Source organism: Mus caroli, unplaced genomic scaffold (assembly GCF_978045245.1).
Source record: "Mus caroli unplaced genomic scaffold, Mus_caroli_1 scaffold_2, whole genome shotgun sequence".
Taxonomy (NCBI): Eukaryota; Metazoa; Chordata; class Mammalia; order Rodentia; family Muridae; genus Mus; species Mus caroli.
Window position 1 is genome coordinate 109,194,022 of NW_028227257.1, and position 21,271 is coordinate 109,215,292.

Here is a 21,271-nt window from a genome sequence, read left to right on the forward strand (position 1 = left end):
TGAGAGCTCGCCTCTTCAAACATAAGCCGGAAGCAGAGAGGGAAATGGAGCTGACGGGAAGTTTTTAATTTTTTAATTTCTAAGTCAGCCTCCAGGGACACACAAGGCTATACCACCCGAACCTCCCCAGACAGCGACCAACTAGGGACCAAGTGTCCAAATGCCCCAGGCTATGGGAACAGTTTTTAGTTGAACCTTCTGAGTATGTATGAAACAGTGGGACTTTGGTTTTGGATACTTTAAGGGGCAGGTGTGGCGGTGCCTGTAATTCCAGCACTAGAGAGAGGAGAGGCAAGAAGAACAGCGTCTACTATATAGTGAGTTTGAGACCAGTCTAGACTACCTAAGACCCTGCTTTAAAAAAAAAAAAAAATCAAACAACCCAACAAAAATAACAGCAGTAAAAAGATTTCCCATGAGTATATGCAAATAATCTGAAATTAAAAATGCTTCTCTTAAGTGTGTAGTAAATAAAATACAGCACACGCTATCGCCAGCTAGGCACGGCTTGTGGTCTCAGTCTAGTCCCAGCCCGGTACTGAGCCCAAATGTTGTTCTTTGCCAAGGCCTCTCCAGATCTCCAAGATAGCTCTCTCCCCGCGGCTGGCTGCTGCCAAACCCGCTCAGCACTCCCAAATTTTCGTGGCTAGCTGGGGCGCCGCACTCTTCCAAACCCACACTCTGCCGTGGTTACCTTTCCCTGGAGCTCAGTTGAATTGCCATGAGATGGAAAACACCAGACAATCTTAGTTTAGAACCAACTAAATAATAACACAATCACTGGGCGCAGAATCTAGCATCCTAGATTTACCAACTACTCTATGTTAGAAATCTTCCAGTGGTGGATTCTAGTGGACTTCGCCACCTGAACTAACAGCCCCCAGGCGACATCTTGGTTACCTGGCTTTCACCGTCCAAAAGGAAGTCCCCTATTCCTGCTTTCCCTTTTCCTCTCTTGGACTTGGAAGGTCCACCTCCTTCTCGCCCAGTGATTGGCTTCTTGCTGTCTTTAACCAATTAGGGGAAAATTCCACTGTTCTTGTCCTAGTCATTTTGGAGTACTCAGTCTGCATCCATCCATCCAATCAATCACTTTTTCTGTGTTTGTGAGTGTGGTGTATGGTCACTATGGAGTAGGGATAGGGGTATCTACAAGAACAAATGTACACCTTCTCTTACTGAACCTGCAGGGAGACTGACAGTCAACAAGTTCCAGCAATCCTCCTGCCTCTGTCTTCCAAGTGCTATGGTTACAGAAATTTGCATGGTCACCCTTGGTCTTTTACGTGGGTACTAGGAATTTGAACTCGGGTCTCATGCTTGGGTAGCAAGCTCTCTTACACTCTGAGCCATCTCGGAAACTATATCCACTCCGTCCACCCTCTCATTCTCTTGTTTCTCCCTTTTGTCTTTTATAAATAGGAAACGAGAACACACAGTTACATGCTTAAAACAGGACAGCATTCTCTGTCCTGTGTCATGTGTCATCGTCCTCCTGCCCACCCCTACTCCGACCACCCTTTTTGTTGGTGTTAGGTATCAAACCCAGGGCCTCCTTCATGGTGTGCAAATGCCGTACCTGTGAACCATATCCTCAGCCCACACTCTCTTCTTATTTCTTTCTCCAATTAACCCCTCTCCCAGATAGAAACAAAGATTTTTCTCATTTCTGCAGCCGTCCACCCAGATTGAAATCAGATATGCTGTCTCCCTCTGCCCCACCTCCGCCCCACTCCTTTGGTTTTCATGGGTGCTCTGGCTTTGTTTTGGGCAGTCATGTTCCAGCGGTGGTTGCCTTGTCAGCCTCCTTCAAGTCTGGTATCAGATTTCTTTGTATTGATGTACCTTGCCACTTGCTGTAACCCCATGACTACTGTGGCTCTCTCTTTCCACCCTGGCCCATCTTCATCAAACCTGTCCAGTGACTGAGGATTTAGCTCACTTGGTAGAATGCTCGCCCAGCTGGTCTCAAGTCTGATATCTAGCACTGCATGGTAGCTCATGTATGCAGTCCCAGAACGGGGATTGGATGGGATGGGGTTGGGTGGGGGGAGTAGGTGGGAATGGTTGGGGGATCAAGGTAGGAGGATGAGAAGTTCAAGGTCATAGAGAGTTTCAGGCCAGCCCAGGATATAGGGGCCCTGTTTCAAAAAACAAAAACAAACAAATATCTACATGTGTCCTCTTATGCCAAATGCTGAAGAACAAGGAAAGACATGTGTAACAAGAACTGCTAGAATATTCTTATTGTTATCAGCATCTAGAATTCCAGTACTGATAGTGCTAAATATCTCAAACAGTTTGTTCTTTTATTAAGGTTGATTTTCATTAACTCTGTCTCCTGGAGCTGGACTTCAGCCGTTTGTGAGTCACTGAACTCTGCTGCAAGAGCAGTGGGATGCTTTTATGGTGCTCCGTTTCTCTAGCCCCAGTTTGCTTTTTTGCTTTTGCTCCTTTGCTTATAGACCTGCTCTTTCAACATATCAAAGGCTCACTTTATCTTTATTGCACAGAAGCGTGCATGATCTAGAGTCCTAGGGAAAGAATGAGCCTGTCTAAGGACTCAGATGAATGGGCTTGTAGTAGAGCCAGGATTAAAACACAAGCCGACTTCAGGACTGGCCTTTGAAGTCATGTGGTCAGGGCATGATGCCTCTGGACAGAGGTGCCTCTCCAGTGCTTTTGATAACGGCAGCTAGTGAAGAAGTCCACCATTATTCTGAGTGCAAATATTGTTTATTTCGAGCTAGGTTGTACTTTTTTGGTTGGTTGTTTGAGACAGGATCTTGTTATAATATAGACCAGGCTGGCCTTGAACTAGGGATGCTCCTCCTGACTCTACCTTACTTTCCCAGTGCTGGGGTTTCAGGTGTATGCTGTCTGGCTTAAGACTGTATAATCTATCTACCTATCTATCTATCTAACCATCCATCCATCCATTTATTTTTATTTATTTATTTTTGGAGTCAGGGTTTCTCTGAGTACCCCTGGCTGTTCAGAAAGGACGGCTCTGTAGACCAGCCAGGCTGGCCTCAAACTCAAACTCTGCCTCCCAAGTGTTGGGAAAAATGATATCGTTTCCTAAGAAATGGAACACGAAGGCAGAAGAGTGATGTCGAGCATATGGATATCTCAAGCTAGTGTGGCCAAGCGCGCATCTATCTGATGGGGAGTTGGCTTAGTTGAGAATTCCCAGTTGGAAGTCATTTCTCTTAGACCTCCATCCACTCTCTTCAAGTGTCACCCGGATGCTTTATCTTGATCTGGTGTTTCTCTCTGGGAACTTTTAGGGTTATCCCTTTTCTTTCTTTTTCCTCCTGCTGTCCTGCAGTTTTATGGGGGAGAATAAGGCCTTGGTGAGATTTTTACGTTAATTCTATCTGTCTGTCTGTCTGTCTGTCTGTCTGTCTGTCTGTCTATTTTGCCTGACACTTAATGAGCCCCTCTAGTATTCAGTTTGGGAAAGTCTCTGATCGTACATCTTTCTTGGTGATGATGCCTGGTTAGCCACCCTGCACGGAGTCCTTGAAATGATAAGGAGTTTTTTTTTTTTTTTTTTTTTTTTTTTTTGGATAAGCATATCTTAAAGCAATTGACATAAGAGGTAGAAGAATTTTTCTTTCTTTTCCAGTGACTAGGACTTGGAATAATGGAAGGTCTCTTTAGAATATGGTAATTTCATGTTTAATGGCAGCTATCTGTGTCACCCATAGCCCCACCTACTCTGACAGACTCTTGGAAAAAGGCTACATCTAGGCAGTGAGGTGTGTGCAAGTGTGCAAGCTCACCTGCAGGCCTTGGCCTTACCTCCTCTTTCCTCAGTCTTTCTGTTACCTTTTATCTTACCAGTATCTTTACTTTTATTTACTTATTTTATTTTTCCAGAGCTATAGATTAAACTCAGCTGAGAAAGCTATATTCCCCAGCCCATGTAGTTTTATACTTACTTAGTGTGCACATTTGTGTGTGTGTGTGTGTGTGTGTGTGTGCAAGCATGTATGTGCCCTATGACTTATGTGTAGAAGTCCGAGGATAGCTTTTAGGAATTGGTTCTTTTTGACTGTGTGATTCCCAGAAATTGAAGTCATATTATCAGTCTTCTTAACCAATGCCTTTACCTACTGAGTCATCTTGCCAGCTCCTATGTATTTTATTTTATTATTTATTTTTAAACATATATTTATTGCCTGGTGTGTACACACCTTTAATCCCAGAGCTTGAGAGGCAGAGATAGGCACATCTCTGTGATTTCAAGACCAGCCTGGTCTACAGAGTTCCAAGCCAGGGCAGTTACACAGAGAAACTTTGTCTTGAAAAAACAAACCACTTTTTGCCTGCACTTGTCTCTTTGTACCATGTGGTTGCAGTGCCCTAGAAAGCCAGAAGAGGGCGGTAGATCCTCTGAAGCTGGAGTTATAGACTATTGTCAGCTGCCTTCTGGGTGCTGGGAACTGAATCATGTCCTGGCTGTCATAATTCTGTGTATCCATCCATGGACTTGCCTTTGTGGACATTTTATGTAAATGTGATCCTACACAATGGGCCTTTGTGTCTGGTTCATTTCACCCAGCAGATTTTCAGGGTTCATCAATATTGACCATGTATCAGTTCTTTTCTGTGAGCTTCAACTGGTATCTGGGTGTTTGGCTTCCAGAATCCAGAGGCAATATCCACACTCATTACCCTTACTTTGATTTCATAAGTGTCCTCTGGTTTACTTTCCCCAAGCAGCTGTCAGCGAGCAGCCGGTGCTGAGTCATGGTGTCTTCAGTGTGCCTTGCTTACTTGTCTTTCAGTATGCCAGCACTGAGGTGGACGGGGAGCATTACATGACTCCAGAAGACTTCGTTCAACGCTATCTTGGCCTGTACAATGATCCAAACAGCAACCCAAAGATTGTGCAGCTCTTGGCAGGAGTAGCTGATCAAACCAAGGATGGGTAAGGACTTTATAAATGTTCTGAGAACCAATTATATACTTTATTCAAAAGGTAAAACTGTAAGTTTCACATCACCTATCTACCTACCTACCTACCTTTTCGTTGTTGTTTTGAGACAAGGTCTTACTACATAGCCTTGGCTGGTCTTGAACTCAGAGATCCTCCTGAGTGTTGAGATTAAAGGGGCATCATGATGACCAGCCTATATCTGGAATTATTTTAAATTGTATTGATTTTATATGTGTGTAGGTGTTTGGTCTGCCTGTATGTATGTACACTGTGTGCATGGTGCAGTGTGAGAGGCCAGAAGAGGGCACCCATTCTCTGGATATCGAGTCACAGATAGTTGTGAGCCTCCCTGTGGGTGCTGGCAACTGAATGAGTGATGCCCCTGGTGAGAGCAGTAAGAGCTCTTTGCTTTGAAATTCATAAAGGTGGTATTATTTGCTGCCATTAATGACATCAAGCATATTGTCATTTATTATTTTCAGAAAAATTTGCATGAGAGAATCCATATTTTACATAGAATAGTCTGCTTAGGATGGCTTCCCCGAAAACTAATTTTATTTTTGTATTCATTTATTTGAAGAATACGGAATGCCTGTTACCGTGTCAGACAATTATGCTTCGTGTTAGAATGTGTCAGTGAGCAAGTCACAAATGGCAGGAGGGAGCTCTTGCAACTCCTTTGCCACTTATCTCCATTACAGTCTTGTCCCTCTCCAGCCTTTCTAAAACCTGAGATGCTTCTGGTGATGGATAAAGCCTTCACTGTCCAGCTTTTCACACAAGCACCTCCACGGCTAGGGGAAAGATCCTCGGCCCTTAGGGATCTAGAAATATAGCTGAAAACTGCTGTAGTGAACAAACTGTTCTCTTTACTTAATTCAGTAAGTGTTGCACGTGTTCCAACATCCAGCCCCACACAATTGTACTAAGGTTACCAGCTCCCCGTGAGGGATGGACTAACTCCACAGTAAGATGAACCGTGTTGCTTCTGTGACTTCACCCTTATACACTCCCAGGCTAAAAGTACCACAAGACAGGAAGTCATTAAGACAAGACACAGCAAAAACTGAGCTCATGAAGACCCCAGTGTCATTCCAACTACACCTTCTGCAGCAACAAAGCAGTGCCACAGTTGTCACACCAACATACTTACAACATAAGTTTTCTGCTGCTTCCATAGACACACACACACATGCACACACATACACACGCACATGCAAATGCACACACACACAATACACACATATACACACATACACATACACACACATACACACACACACACACACACAAATGTTCTTTCATGTTTCATGACACTTGTTTTCCCTCTCTGCAATTCTTCTCCCATTTTGTTCCACTTCCAGAACGGTCCCTCCCCCTGGTTTCATTCAGGTGTCACTCTTCTATGATACTGTCCTAACTTCTCAAAGAGTCAGCCAAGATGCTTGGCTGACTCTTTATGTATATCTCATTACTCTGTTTACCCCTCAAATACTGACTTGTTTCTTTCTTTGTCTAGTCCTCTCTTTCCCATGAAGCTATGGGCCTATTCTTAAGGTCAACAACCTCATTTAATTCATGCATATATTTATAGGGCCCAATAGTACCTGGGACATTGTGGTATTAAACATAATGTTTTCCATCTAAATAGGTAGAGAGATGAATATAGACTAGACCCAAAGTTCTTCATAGTGCCTATATCCTCCTGTCCCATAGAACTCAGCACTGTGCATGGAATTTGGGACATCCAACCAATTGTTAGCTTGATGAGTCGTTAATGACTTGGAAAGTGCATCATTGTAATGGCAGGGGTTGGATAAAAGTTATACATTTTGTCTAGTATTAAAAAAGTCAGATCGAGACAATGCCGGGGCCTAGCAAACACAGAAGTGGATGCTCACAGTCAGCTATTGGATGGATCACAGGGCCCCCAATGGAGGAGCTAGAGAAAGTACCCAAGGAGCTAAAGGGAACTGCAACCCCATAGGTGGAACATTATTATGAACTAACCAGTACCCCAGAGCTCTTGACTCTAGCTGCATTTGTATCAAAAGATGGCCTAGTCGGCCATCACTGGAAAGAGAGGCCCATTGGACTTGCCAACTTTATATGCCCCAGTACAGGGGAATGCCAGGGCCAAGGGGTGGGGGTGGGTGGGTGGGGGACTGGGGGGGGAGTGTATTGGGGACTTTTGGGATAGCATTGGAAATGTAATTGAGGAAAATACCTAATAAAAAGAAAGAAAGAAAGAAAGAAAGAAAGAAAGAAAGAAAGAAAGAAAGAAAGGAAAAAAAAAAAGTCAGATCAGCTCCCAAGCTGCTGATCAGGTCATTTATAGAGAGTCTGGGTAGTGCTTAGACAGACAGTTTATGGAAATGAATGAATTTAATTAGAATTCTTCATTTTGAAATATTAAAGGTAACATTCATTTTGCTCTTTTAGAAAATATCGCCATGTTTGTTGCTCATTGGATCTGAGACCTGGTTTTATATATGTTTATTGAAACAAGAGTCTTTCTATGTAGCCTTGGCTGTCCTGGAACTTAATATAGAGCAAGCTGACCTTGGTCCACTTGCCCGTGCCACTGCCCCTGGAGTGCTGGGATCAAAGATGTGTGCCGCCACACTTGGCCCTACTGTTCCCCTTTATTTCTATTTCATGTTTTGACTGCATGTACATCTGTGCATGCAATGCCCAAGGAGGCCAGGCGAGAGCATCAAATCCTCTGGAACTGGAGTTACATGGTGGCGGTTCACCCTGTGGGTGCTGGGGATTGAACCTGGATCCTCTGGGAGAGCAGCCAGTGCTCCTAACCTCTGAGCCACCTCTCCAGTCCAGACCTGGTTTTAGAATACCCATGTTTTCATGTAAGTATTTGATGCTTTTTGGAATTATCTGGCTTTTTTCTTCTCTCTGAAACTTTATATGACTTTTGTAGGCTGCGGTGTATTGTTAAAGTAGGACATTTTTAAAATATAGTCAAGTAGAATCCTAATGTTAAGTTGGGAGAGTGTATCAGTAACAGCTTTTGTGTCGGGAAGAATCTAGTAACATTGTCTCGAGTTTACTCTTTTTTGTTTTTGGATACAGAGTCTCACTATGTAGTTCCTAGCTGGCCTATAACTCACAGATCCATGTAACTCTGCCTCCCAGTGCCAATTTTTTTTTTTTTTCTACACTGGGGGTTTCTCTGTGTAGCCCTGACTGTCCTGGAACTCACTCTGTAGATCAGGCTGGCTTAGAACACAGAGATACACCTGTCTCTGCCTCCCTATTGCTGGGGTTAAAGGTGTGTGCCACCACTACCAAGCATGAGTTTACATTTTAAAGATACCTTTTTTACTATTCTGTTTTTAAAATGAGTTATAAGATATGGTAATTTCCCAGCTTCCCCCTCCTAAGTACTGCCTTAGAGGGATCGCCACACCTGGCAGCAGCCTTCCCTTTCTTTCTCTCTTTTCCTTTCCTTTCTTTTCTTTTTCATGTTTTTGAAACAGAGTCTCAACCCATAAATTACTACTAGAAGCAGAGGAAAGTAGTATTCTAGAAAGCTTGGACTCTTGCCTTTCGTAGATGCAGGGTATAACTTGAAATGGCAGCGATATTATGTACAATCCCCTATGAAAACAATGAAACCAAGGAATGAATAGGCTCTGTCAAGGTAAGTTTATGTAACTTGGCTAAGTGTGAGGTGAGCCCTAGCTTATTAGGACTGGTCAGCAGTCTTTGGTTGGTTCCATCTGAGACCTGCTTTTAGATTATCCATTCTTTTACTTAAGTCTTTTGTGACTGCTTTTATGTTGCTTTTGGAACTTTACGTGCACAAAAGTTTGTGAGAGCAGAACACAGTACCCACCAGCCCCTCCCCACACCCGACCCATGTTTTCTAGCCCATGAATTACTCTTTCTTGCCATCTCCCATCTACCAGTAGATGGTGAAATAAGGTGCTTGGTAAAGAGAGTCATGCAGAGGTAGCATCGCGTGGTATAAATAGCCTGATGGGTTGTCTAAAAGTCAGACGTCAGCCAAGTGTTATTTATGAGATTGTGGCTTAAACTTTGGAGTTCTAGTTTCGTTATGAAAAGCAAAATGACTTTATGCATTAAATGCAGATCACAGAGGCTATTATCATGCAATCTGATCTAAAATATTTAGACAGTTGCTTCTTTGAAACTGTAACTTCCAGGATGGTGGTGTCTATATTTAGTTTAGTCAGAGTTCTCTGGAAGTTCTATCTGCTATACTGGGAAGACCCAGCCTTTATTCTCTGACTCTTCATGAGTTCGTTCTTCCTTCCTTCCTTCCTTCCTTCCTTCCTTCCTTCCTTCCTTCCTTCCTTCCTTTCTTTCTTTCTTTCTTTCTTTCTTTCTTTCTTTCTTTCTTTCTTTCTTTCTTTCTTATGGATGTCAAAGACCTATTCATTTTGGTAGAAAATTTGGCTATTTTACAAAATTTTGTAGAAAATTACTAAAGTAACAAACAGTTAGGCGTTATGTTAGCTTCCATTCTGATACAGGACATAGTGGAAACATTTACTACACAGTTACAAAATGTGTTACTTCAAAGTTTCAAATAAAATTTCCCAGCACCTAAGAGGTGGAAGCAGGAGGATCAGGAGTTTGATGTGCTCCCCTGCACCCCATAAAAATAATTCAAAAAAGTAGGTTGGTCAGGTAGACCTTGGCCAGGGATGGGTGCATGTCTGGCAAAACTTGGGGACCCCATGAGCTCTTCTCCTGCTGATGGATTCATAGGAAAGGGAATGGTTGTAGCTCTGCCCTACTGGCTCAAATACTCTAGCCACACAGTAGTGTGGTGGATTACGGTATGCCGATTGGCAAAAGGCACCAACTTAGTGGGTTCCATGGGGTCTGCATTCTAACAGGGGTTGCTTGCTGCATAAAGCAAAGCTCTGTGAGTCCCCAGTGTCCTGAGGTGGAGACAGATAAGATCTACAGCTGTCTTTTTGGAGGCAGTTTCTGCTTGGCAACTAAAAGCTACCAAGTGTCACTTGGGACCAGAAACTGCCTGCTGCCCAAGCTCACAATTTGTCAAGGGAAATAAAAAAAACAATATTTTTTATGAAATCCTAGGATTTCACAATGTTGTCACCGAGTATATTAGGCAGTCAGAATTCCTAGAAATTAATTCTTTGCCACAGAAAACATATCAGTGGGACATAGTCAGATTCCTAGATGGCAGCTTTGCTGACTAGGGAGGCTCATCTTTGATTATCTCTTATAAAAAAGAGAAAGTTTTGTTACTGAGCATAAAATATGTTTCAAAGTGACGTAGTCTATATTTCAAGGTTACTTGTGTTTTTGCTGCTGAATTCTGGAGACTTAAAAAAAAAAGAAATTATTACAAGTTTGTCATTAAAATCAGCTCACCTATTGGTTTTAACGGTTAGAATTATTTTTATAGTCAGCAGAAATAATGTTAGCCTCTCTTCATTATAAATTTCAGGCATTTTGAAAATATGCAGCTAGCAGGTGCTTCGGGTACCCTCTGCCTCTGCGTCCTTGGTTTCATGTCAGGCCAAACAACACCATTCGTGGCCAGCCTTTGTTTCATTCGGTTCACCCCTCATACTGATTCTCTCTCTCTCCCCCTCTCCATCTTTCTCTCCTTGGAGCTGGGTATGGAGTTCACGGTCTCCATGTGCTTAGCTACACCTCACCCAGCTGCTTGCTTTTGAGGAATGGCTGGTTGGTCCTGGTATCTTGCAACTCCATCTGTTGTTATGCTCCTAACATTTGTTTAATGGTGACTACATTTTCTGGGGCTGGAGAGACCGTTCAGTTCAGCAATTCAGCAGAGCACTGAGGAAGTAGGAAGTGGATGGCGGTCGGTACCTGCATGTGGATGGGCATGGAGATGGTAGGGGAGGCGTGTGTGTGTGTGTGTGTGTGTGTGTGTGTGTGTGTGTGATTGTAGCCAGATAGGAGAATACAGAAAGTTGCGTCCATGGCTGGTAACTGTTTAGAGACTTAAAGGGAAGTGGTCTCCACCGACTGGAGAGTAGAAGGGGAAGAGAAAGTCAGGGAACGGAGAAAACGGGATGACTGTGCAGGTTTTAGAGTTCCTTTTTTAGGTGAAGAGAGTGTTCTGTCAGAGAGCATGGTGACTGTGAGACACCCATGTGCCAAAACTGTCATTGGATTGTGCACCTTAAGCATGAGTTATCTTGTAAGTGAATCAAATTGCAAAGGCTTTTGTTTTGGGGAGAGTTTAAGAAGCCCCCCTGGCTACAGTTTAAAGAATGATGGAGGAAGGCAGGAAGGATCCAGAACATTGGTCAGGAGGCTGTTGCCAGTCATAGCTGTTAAGAACGGGTGGGACCATGCTAGGAGATATCTCTTTGGAGGTCATTTATGCTGGTGAATGTAAATATATGACTTTTTAAATTGGCTTTGTTTGGCTTTTTGAAACTGCAGTCCAGGGTGGCCTTGCGCTCCTTTATAACTTTGAACTCCAACCCCTCTGCTTCTCTCTCCCTAGTTTTGAAGTTACAGAAGTGCTCCCCCACGCCCAGATAGCTCTTTAAGTTTCATCTTTTCTTTTGGGAACAGGGATCATCGCTATGGCCCTGGCTGTTCTGGAAGTCACTATGAGGTACAGGCCTCGACCTCTCAGAGGTCCACCGGCTTCTGTCTCCCGAGGGCTTGGATTAAATCTGTGTGCACCAGTATACCTGGCCTTATTTTAAATTTTTAATATGGTATTTTTTTCTAAGAAAGTAATCTTTCCTTAATTGTCTGACGTGTATTATCCAGTATAAATGCTAACTACTGTGGGACTTTTTCTTTTTTTTTTTTTTTCTGTCCTGGAACTCACTCTGTAGACCAGGCTGGCCTCAAACTGGTGATCCTCCTGCCTCTGCCTCCTTCAGCAAATCCTACTGGCATGTGCCACCACTACCGGCAGGGACTTTTTCTACTAATATCTTTCTGTATTTTCAGTTTGAGGGGAAAGATGGATTTGTCAATATTCATAACAGTGTTCCTTTAAGGGATAGTTTGTCATGCTGTCACTTGGATGATCATCAAGAGCAGCAGAGAGAGCTGGGGAGACTGTTCAGGGATTAAAGGCGAGGCTCACAATCAAAACATTGAGAATAGCAGAAAGAGCCAAGTAAAAAATAATTTAAAAGAAAACAAACAAGAAATAATAGGCAAGTCAGACGGACCTTAGCCAGGAATGGAGGTCACATCCAGCAAAGTTCAGGGACCCGGTGAGCTGTCCCATGCCTGACTTTCTCCTGCTGATGGAAATCTAGGAATGTAATCGGCCACAAAAGCCGTGGTACATTGAAGGCTAGTGTGTTCTGTTGCCGCCAAGCTCCTAGGTCTGTCAGTGAGATCTGTGGTAATGGCACCATGGTTTTCGGGGAAGAACACAAGAAGATTGGCAGCAATGTGAGGTGTATGGGTCCCAAATCCTAGGTATCTAACTTAACAGTCCACCCCTGAGCCCTGGGTGCTGTCCCTCTCTGTAGACCTGTATCTCAGGGTGCCTTAAAAGGTTTATAGCAGTGGTGACAGTCACAGCTAAACCACAAATAGTGTCGGTTTGTGCCATGCATTGTGCTGGTTGCTTTTCTGTATATATTTTTTTTTATCACAGATTTCTCAAAATAAGCTTGAGACTTAAAATGTTAAATGTTTTACATATAAGGAAGCTCAGAGGCTAAGACACTTGTCCAGGGCCATCAGTCCTTGATACGGTACCCTACTTCCTTTAAAACCATACCATCGTTGACAAGCTTTTGCAAGACTACGGTAGTGGTTTTGTAATCTGTAGGCTTTATAGGTGCACAAACCGGTCATCCCAGCTCTCAGGAGGTGGAAGCAGGAAGGTCAGGAGTTCAGCATTATCCTTGAGGCCAGCCTGGGCTACATGAGACCCTTTCAGAAAGAAAAGGCAGGAGCCGGGCGTGGTGGTGCACGCCTTTAATCCCTGCACTTGGGAGGCAGAGGCAGGTGGATTTCTGAGTTCGAGGTCTACAAAGTGAGTTCTAGGACAGCCAGGGCTATACAGAGAAACCCTGTCTCAAAAAACTAAAAAAAAAAAAAAAAAAAGAAAAGAAAAGGCAAGGCAGGAAAAACCAAAACCAACCAACCAACCAACCAAATTCCCAAACACCAGAAACATGGAATCTCTTTGGCAAGATCATTGTGATTTCTGACTCAGCTAACATATGTGTTCTCCATGAGGTCATTAACCTGCTATTATTTTGACTACTGGTTAATTTCAGAACTCACTAAATATGTATCTTAGGGTTCAGTAAGTTCTAAAAACCCTTTCGAGGGTTTCTGAAAAAGAATATATTGTCTTTTCAAACATAATAGAATAATATAGTAATTTTTTTCTCAATCTTTTTGGTAATTATCAAGGTAGTTATTGAGTTTATTTCATTTAAATTTCTGTCCTTTGGCTTATTTTGCCAAAAAATCCAGATGGCATAGTTTATGTACAAATGCTATTTTTTATTTCTAAAAGATTCCCAGCCCATCATCTTATGTAGCCTAGGTTAACCTTGAACTTGCTATATAGAAGAAGCTGGCCTTGAACTCCTAATTTACCTCATCATCTCCCCAGTGTTGAATTTACAAGTATGTGACACCACCTACATTTTGAAATCACTATATATATGTATATGTGTATATATATGAAAAAATATACACATACTACACACATATCAGAAGTAAAATACCACAGACTAAGGCAGAGGGTCAATGGGGACTATTCTGGTTGTAAGCAGGGCAGTCTCTCAGGTGTTCTTAGTGATCTGGTGGTAAAGTTTCAGATCCATCAAGATGAATTACCAATAGTAGAATACAACTCAACAATTTATCCCAGTATCCCTGCCCCCAGCATCCCTTGTTTCTGGCCCTTCAGCCTCCAGGGCTTCCCAGACAGATTACAGGGACCTCTGCCTCAGCTTTCTTCTCATGCACTTCGGTTTGTCCATCACTTCTTCTACCACCATACTCTCACGGCGCAGGAGTTTCAAGGAAGACGGCCCTGGGGCTGAGAGAGCATCTCTTCTAATTTTATTTTCTCGGACCTCTGTGTGGTCTTGCGGTTTCCTGTAGGCTGTATTTCCGCGGCCGCGGCGGTTAACACGGTCCTCTGCGCTGTGCGTTCCATTCTCTCCTAATCGATGATTAGTTCTAAATCATCGGTTCTCAATGAGGGTAATTTTGTTTTCTGGGACATCTTCGACAGTATCTAAAGACATTTTCATTGCTCACAACTGAGAGATGAAATTGACATCTCCTGCTCAGACCTGGGGCGACTGCTAACTATTGCTACAAATCATAGAAGACCCAATAATGAAAGATTATCCAGATTAAAATGTCAGCAGTCTGGGGTCGAGAGCCTATTGATTAAATGTAGGCTTATTTTTGGCCTGCTTCTGATGTTAGGAGCTATTGACAAATGCTCATTTTCGTTACTTTGTTAAGGGCTTACAAAAAATGTACTATTCCTGCCATTCCATAAAGATATCTTCCCTTCATCGGTCACCTGTTTACCCTGAGCTATAGTCCATATAGTAACACATAGTAAATGCCTGGCATTAATGATTCTTCCTGGAGGAGCCGGGACCCAGGGTTATGTTCGGGGGAAATATTGAAAAGAAAAAATTAGAACCAGCAGGTCCCGCGTTTGCGCCTGTTTTCATCTTGTGGAGACTCTGACTCCTCAGTCTCTCTGCCCATTTCGCTAGGTTCTCACTGGTGGGTTGCTACCACGTCAACCACGTGCTTCAAATCCCCCACGGCCTTTGTGGTGCACATCTGGCAAACCCACGCTTTGCCACTGTATCTTTCTCTCTTGAACCCAGATGAGCCGCTGCGTGAAGGAAAACGCAACACAAACTTAGTTCAGAAACAACGGTAACTCAATCTCTGGGCGCAACAACTAAAACCTAATCTTGTGAGCCTTATTAAAATCTGATTCCTCTGATGGCGGCCCAGTGATTGGCTCCTTTATTCTTTAGGTAATTGGTTTACAAAAACAGCTGTGGCCCATCCACCACAGGGTAGGATTTGGACCTTCTGTGAGAAGCACATGTCCATATTGTCTGTCAGCTGTATGTGACTTTTGCCTGGGGCCTCTTTCTTTAACCCTCTTGCTTTAACTTATATTAAAATATCCTTATTAAACTCTAACTCTGCTTCATAACAACATCCAGTATTTTCCAGTCCTCTACTAGCCTGTAACTTTAAAAAAGTTTACTTTACTTGTGTGTGTGTGTGTGTGTGTGTGTGTGTGTGTGTACATTGGATCTACAGGTAATCGAGTGATTGATGTAGGTACTGGGAACCAAATCTGGGTCCCCCAGGAAGCAGTGCATGATAATAGCTGAGCCATCATCCCTCCAGCCCCGGTAACATTTTATATTTCATTCCAGGTTGATCTCCTATCAAGAGTTTTTGGCATTTGAATCTGTTCTATGTGCTCCAGATTCCATGTTCATAGTGGCTTTCCAACTGTTTGACAAGAGTGGAAATGGAGAGGTGACATTTGGTAAGGGGAAACGAAAAAGATTATAAGTACTAAGTAAAGTTCCCAGTGCCGGTCCAGTTCTTCACTCCCAGATACAGTTACTGAGTGTATGTTGTTTGTTTAGGGCCTACTCGGTGAGTGAAGTAGGAATTTCCAAAAGCGGCTTATACAAGTAAAAGTGGTGTCACGTTCTTCACCATGTTAGGGGAGTGAATTTATGAGTGATGTTGCTCCAGCTCTTTCAAGAACTCATACTTGGATGTGCTAAGGAGTGGACTGAGTGCTTTTCATTGAGGCCCACGTGAAGCAAAAGCACGCCCAGCAAGCGTGTCCCTTCATTCTAAAGGGCTTTGTTTTACTTTAGCTTTGAATAGGGAGTTTGGAGTTTCTCCATGGTACCTTGGGAATATTGCTACCCTGCCATTTTCTATCCACTGGGAGGCTCAGGGCTGATGGAGTTTCCCCAATGTCCCCTTTAGAGCCTTGGTTTTAGGGAACAAAGCCTAGAGAGTAGAATGGTCTTCCGAGGTGGATGCAAAAATTGACTTAAAGTCTTCCGTCACAACCTTGTCTCTCCCGAGTATACAAACTAGAATTTTCTGTTCCTTTCTTTCCTTTTATTTCTTCAGCTATCATTCATCTTGGTAGAAATTAGTTTATCTTAATAAAAGTGTTGGTTAATCTTTTCTTCAGCAGCTTTTCAGTAAAAAACAATGTAGTGTTTTCAAAGACTTAGAGCCCTCTTTTCTGCCTGTTCACTTTCTTTTAAAAATTGAAAGCATTTTTTATTATGAATAAAAACAAATAACATAAAACTTCACATCCTTGTAATTTTCAAATGGTCAGCTCAGCCAAACTTTGAGGTTTCCTTTCCCAGAACTTCTCATCCTCCATGAGTAAAGTTGACCCCCTTTTATGGTGTGAATTGGCACAAATATTTGTAAAGAAAACCTTAACATTCAGGCTTTCTCTAAACCACGGCACTATTCATCCTCTCTGATTCGTTAATTATAATAGAAGTGTCACTCATTTACATATAAAAGGCATGGTGGCTCACGGTACTGGGAGGCAGGTAGAGCTCTGAGAGTTCCAAGGCCAGCCTGGTCTAGTTCCAGGACAGCCAGGGCTACATAGAAGAAACCTTGTCCTAAAAAAACAAAATGAAAACCATAAAGGAAACAACTTCACCATAATTGTCAGAACTGAGAACATATGGGTCTGTCAGAAGGACCAGTTGCATCTTGCCTGTGATTTGGTGGGCACATTGTCTACTTTGGCACTCCCCTCTCTCTTCATTGGCTCAACCCTTCTCTGTGAAGAACACTTTCCCCTAAAAAAACTCTGCAGAGGTCTTTACATTTTGGCATATAGCTGGGCATCCTCCCTGCTTTGCAGCAAGCTCTGGCCATTTTACTTCCTGAAGAATGTTGACTTGGTGCAAACACACCCAGAACTATAGAGAAAGCACAGGGTCGTCTCTAACTCCGAGTGAGTGACAGTGCTGAGCGGTCTCCTTGCAGTAGGTAGCACACGTGCACACACAGCTCTCTTCCAAACGTGGCACCATGATGTTGGGGAACTTTTTAGGAGAAATTGAGTTAATGACAGTGTCCCCGGGTTAATGCCGGTGTCCCCGAGCTTACGTCATGTGCACATCAACATCAAGAATTAGGTTCCTCAGCCAGGTGGTGGCGGCACACTCCTTTAACCCCAGTACTGGGGAGACAGAGGCAGGTGGATCTCCATGAATTCGAGGTCCACTTGGTCTTCAGTTTCAGGACTGGATGGCCAAGGCTACACAGAGAAACCCTGTCTCAAGAAACGAAAAAACAAAGAATTAGGTTTCTCAAAATCAATTTCTAATTTATGTTGTCAAGCCGCCTTAGCGTTGTGTCCCCCCTCCATTTGGTTGCTTTCCCTGATTCCTGTATGTGCCTTTTAAGTGTCACCAAAGACACTTCATTCAACAGACCATCAACAGATTCCTGTCACTATTGATTAGGGGATGAAATGAACATGGGAAGCAGCTGAGCAGCTGGCACACGCCTTACTTCATGAAGATAAAAGCTCATGGCTATCACAGCCTAACCTTATTATTTTAGGGCTCTTTTGTTTGTTTTCCCCTTAAATTATGATTTATGAGTTAGGGTATTAAGAAATAGAGTCAGAATGAAAACATAGTTTGAATTTTTAGTAACACCTACCATAATCTGAAGGACATATGAACCCCCTGCCTCAGAGACTTACTTTCTTTTTTCTGTCCATTATATGAAGATAAGATTATTATGGAATAACTAGAAGTTCCAGGGTCTTTGCCCTGTGAGTTCTGGTTCCCTCTTCCCCCCATTTCTCCTTTCTCTCTCCCTTGATCTCATTTATAGGACTTTGATCATTTCCTCTTCCTGTCTACCCCTAGTTTTGAGGGTCCACTTTTAGATAATATTTCTCTCTCTCTCTCTTTTTTTTCTTTTCCTTCTATTTCTTTTTCTTTGTGTGTTTGTGTGTGATTCTGGATTCTGGGAGTTGAACCCAGGGTCTCATGAATGCTAGACAAGCTTTCTGCCACTGAGATCAAGCCCCGCCTTAGGCCAGCTTCCTCAACCAATCTGAAAGCAGTGATGATAAAGAAGAGAGTATCTGACTTACATCTTGGAGAAAACAAGCATCAAAATTGTTGTGTTCAGCCAATGCCATGTAATAAGATTATCCCAAGTCTCCAGCTTTTCTGTGTAAAGAAATAATCAACTTGAAGTGTATTTTTTATAGGATTTGTGGTTCTGTGAGGAAGGTCAGTTTGTATCCATTTAATAAAATGAATCATTCTTATATGTTTAGAGACACATGTTTAGGGAAAAGAAATTTGATATTCACTTTAACTAGAGTTAAATCCTTTGCACCCAATGGCCTTGCATTTCCTAGTTGGAGCTATTTAAGGTACAGTTTTCTCTTGTGCACATGAGGGAAAGTAAGGAGCCATATTGGATGCAAACTGCAACAGAGTGCAGACCAGTCACGTTGCTGTTGCTGTGGTCTTTGGACTCTGACAACAGTGTTGGTGTTATCTATGTGTTTGTTCATTCTTTTTGCATCCTTCTGTTTAAGATGTGCTTTTTATGCACATAAAGCTGTATATTTAAGCTGTAGCATCATAGCAACTATTTATATTTATATACATAACAGCATCAAACCTTAATTTGAGTGCCAGACAAAGCGTTTTTGTTGCTGTTGTCAGACAGGCCTCCATTCTGCAGAGAGGACTTACATTTCAGAATGAAAGCTCAGGAAAGGATTTTGGAGTTCTGTTTTTGTTTCTTTTTTAAAATAAATAAATAAATAAATAAATAAAGCTTTAGTTAATATTTTTTCTTTGATAATCTTTAATAAACTTTTAATGCATGCTGTGGGTAATTGCTTAATGGCTTGTATCTCTGTTACTGCCAGATGGCCTGAGCCTTGTGGAGCCCATTGCATGTGCTGGATACAGTGTCCATGTGCCGTGTCTCACTGTTACCCACTAGTGTCCTGGTATCCTGCTGGGTAGAATTAGGTAGCGGTAACCTGATCCCTGTCAAGTGGTAATACTGCATCGTGCTGTCATATGTTGCCTTGCATTGATCTTAAAAACTTTTAAAGAAGGTATTTATTGCTCTAACAGAGATTGTATTCTAAAATCAACGAACATAATCAGAAGAAACTCTTACTTGTTTACTAATAAACATGTATAAAACATGCTATCTGCTCTAGAATTTCTATTAAACACTTGTGCACATTGCACTCCAATGGGTTTCCTAGGACTGGAAACTTGTCCCCCTGAGCTTTCCCAAGGACACACCCATACTGCACAAGCCTTCTAAATCAGGAATGCCTTTTGATACAGTACTGTGTTGACCAGGATGTACAGGGTACAGCAAGTAAAAAATGTATTCTGCACTTGCCTTTTAAGTGGACTCCCTTCTAAGGGGAAGCCATAACAACAGTTGTGATTCCAAGTGTCAGGACATGGTAGTACATGTGCTTTTTCTCTGTGGAGAATAACTATAGACGTGGATAGTGTGAGAGTCTAGTGGCCATGGACTATGATCCTTTGGTGTGCAATAGAGGCACATGGGTATTTGATTAAATCAGGAAGAAAATTTAAGATGCTTTGTATTGCTTTCCGGCATCATAAAGGACCATTTTGAATAAAATTCACAAGGCTACTAAAGTAGCTTAGAGTTTGACATTAAAGGGGAGTATTGGCAGGGTTTTATGCCACTTGATGGTAGACTGTTAGGGCTTGTAGCTTCTGTGATGTTCTTTAACTATGAACTCATCTTTCCTGAGAAATGAACTTTTATGTATATTTGGCAGCAGGACTCCTCTATTTGACTGATCACACAGTATTCCCTTCTGGAGGTAGGTAAAGGGTTAACACTTCCCCCACAGTGCGCCTGGGGAGTTCACCTAGGATACTAATTCCTTCCTGGAAGTAGAGGGGAAGTAGAGGCGGAAGCTGAGGGAGTCTGCATGCTGAGGCCGGTCGGGACTTCCTCCACCACTTCCCGGTGTTGATCTTTTCTGTTGTTACATTGTTGCTGTTTGTTTTCTTTTCTGGGCTCCTAGTTGTTCCTCCTCTTTCCTCCCAATTTCTCCTGCACTGAAAAGCACATCCACACGTGTCACTGTCGTGTCTGTTCCGTTGTACACTGTAAGGATAGTCACCACTTACCCCAGGTATCCAAAGGGCCATTCTTGACCCCACCCTAAGAACCATGCAGGTGAAACCAAGCTGTTTGAGGAAAAAAAAAATTCCCTTGGCAATAAAGAATGCTCCATCTCAAGCCTTTAAGTTGGAAGCAGCGGCCCCTGCTGGAATCCTTGAAATCAGATGTCAAGCTGGGCTGATGGTAGGTGGGCTGTGTCACGGGGCTGATGGCTTGTATACCTACAGGAGGAGTTCTCTGGCCACAGCGTTGGTACAGCAGCTCCTTCAAGGCTCAGTCATGGAGCGGGCACGGTGGCAGGCTTGGAGAAGAGTGCCAGCCCCGGTCAGAGGTAATTTTGTACTGCAGAAAGGTGCTGAAGACCTTGCAGGAAGCGTCCCTAAGAACCAGGGGAGGGATAAGGGGAGGCATGAGATGGGGAGACACAGTGGGGGTTGCCGGGGAAACAGAAACCTCTGTTAAGACATATTTAAATAATATGCTTCAATGTGTATTTCACCTAGTCCAGTCTTCATAAGTGACTGATACAGCTAAACTGACTAATAGACTTTTTTTTTTTTGGAGGGGGGAGCATTTTTACGTTATCACATTCTCATCACATTCTCACCTTTACCTGCTCTCCAGACAAATCATGCGCTCCTTTCCTTTTGAGCAAAGAGAACATAATGACAAGTTACTTTTGTTATCTGGCCCCAATATCCCCTTCAAAGGAATTATAAAGCTCCTTTTTTCCTAAGCCCATGTTCTCTGCAGGAAGTGAAAAAATGGTCTATTGTTTTCCTTCTGTCAGAAACATGAATGGACTTCCTGTTTCTCCCAGTAGTGCCAACCTAGTGTAGCCTCCTGGGTCATGATCTTGCTGCCAAGATGTGCTAGTCACGCCGGGCCAGAACTGTGGCCTCAGAAATAGTACTAATACAGAGTGCTATTTAGGGCTAAAGATCCTTGTGTGCCACTGGAAGATGGGATTCTCTTTGGGTGGGAAACTTGATACACAGAGAGATGGATCAGGGATGCTCAGGGTTCAGGGTGGTCTCCCCTCTCAGGTCATGCAAGACCCAGGAAGATAAGGGCAGCAGCTGATGGAACTATTGCCTCGTGCAG

At 42.9% G+C, this 21,271-nt stretch overlaps 1 protein-coding gene across 1 annotated transcript in view; it reads left to right on the forward strand.

Moving 5' to 3' along the window:
- The window catches only part of Slc25a12 (solute carrier family 25 member 12), a 95,659-nt gene that overhangs the window by 19,256 nt on the left and 55,132 nt on the right, over nt 1-21,271 (forward strand). The window contains exons 3-4 of the mRNA XM_021184208.3: nt 4,797-4,939; nt 15,370-15,485. Of these exons, the coding sequence (XP_021039867.1) occupies nt 4,797-4,939; nt 15,370-15,485 (259 nt within the window). The remainder of the gene's footprint in view (nt 1-4,796; nt 4,940-15,369; nt 15,486-21,271) is intronic.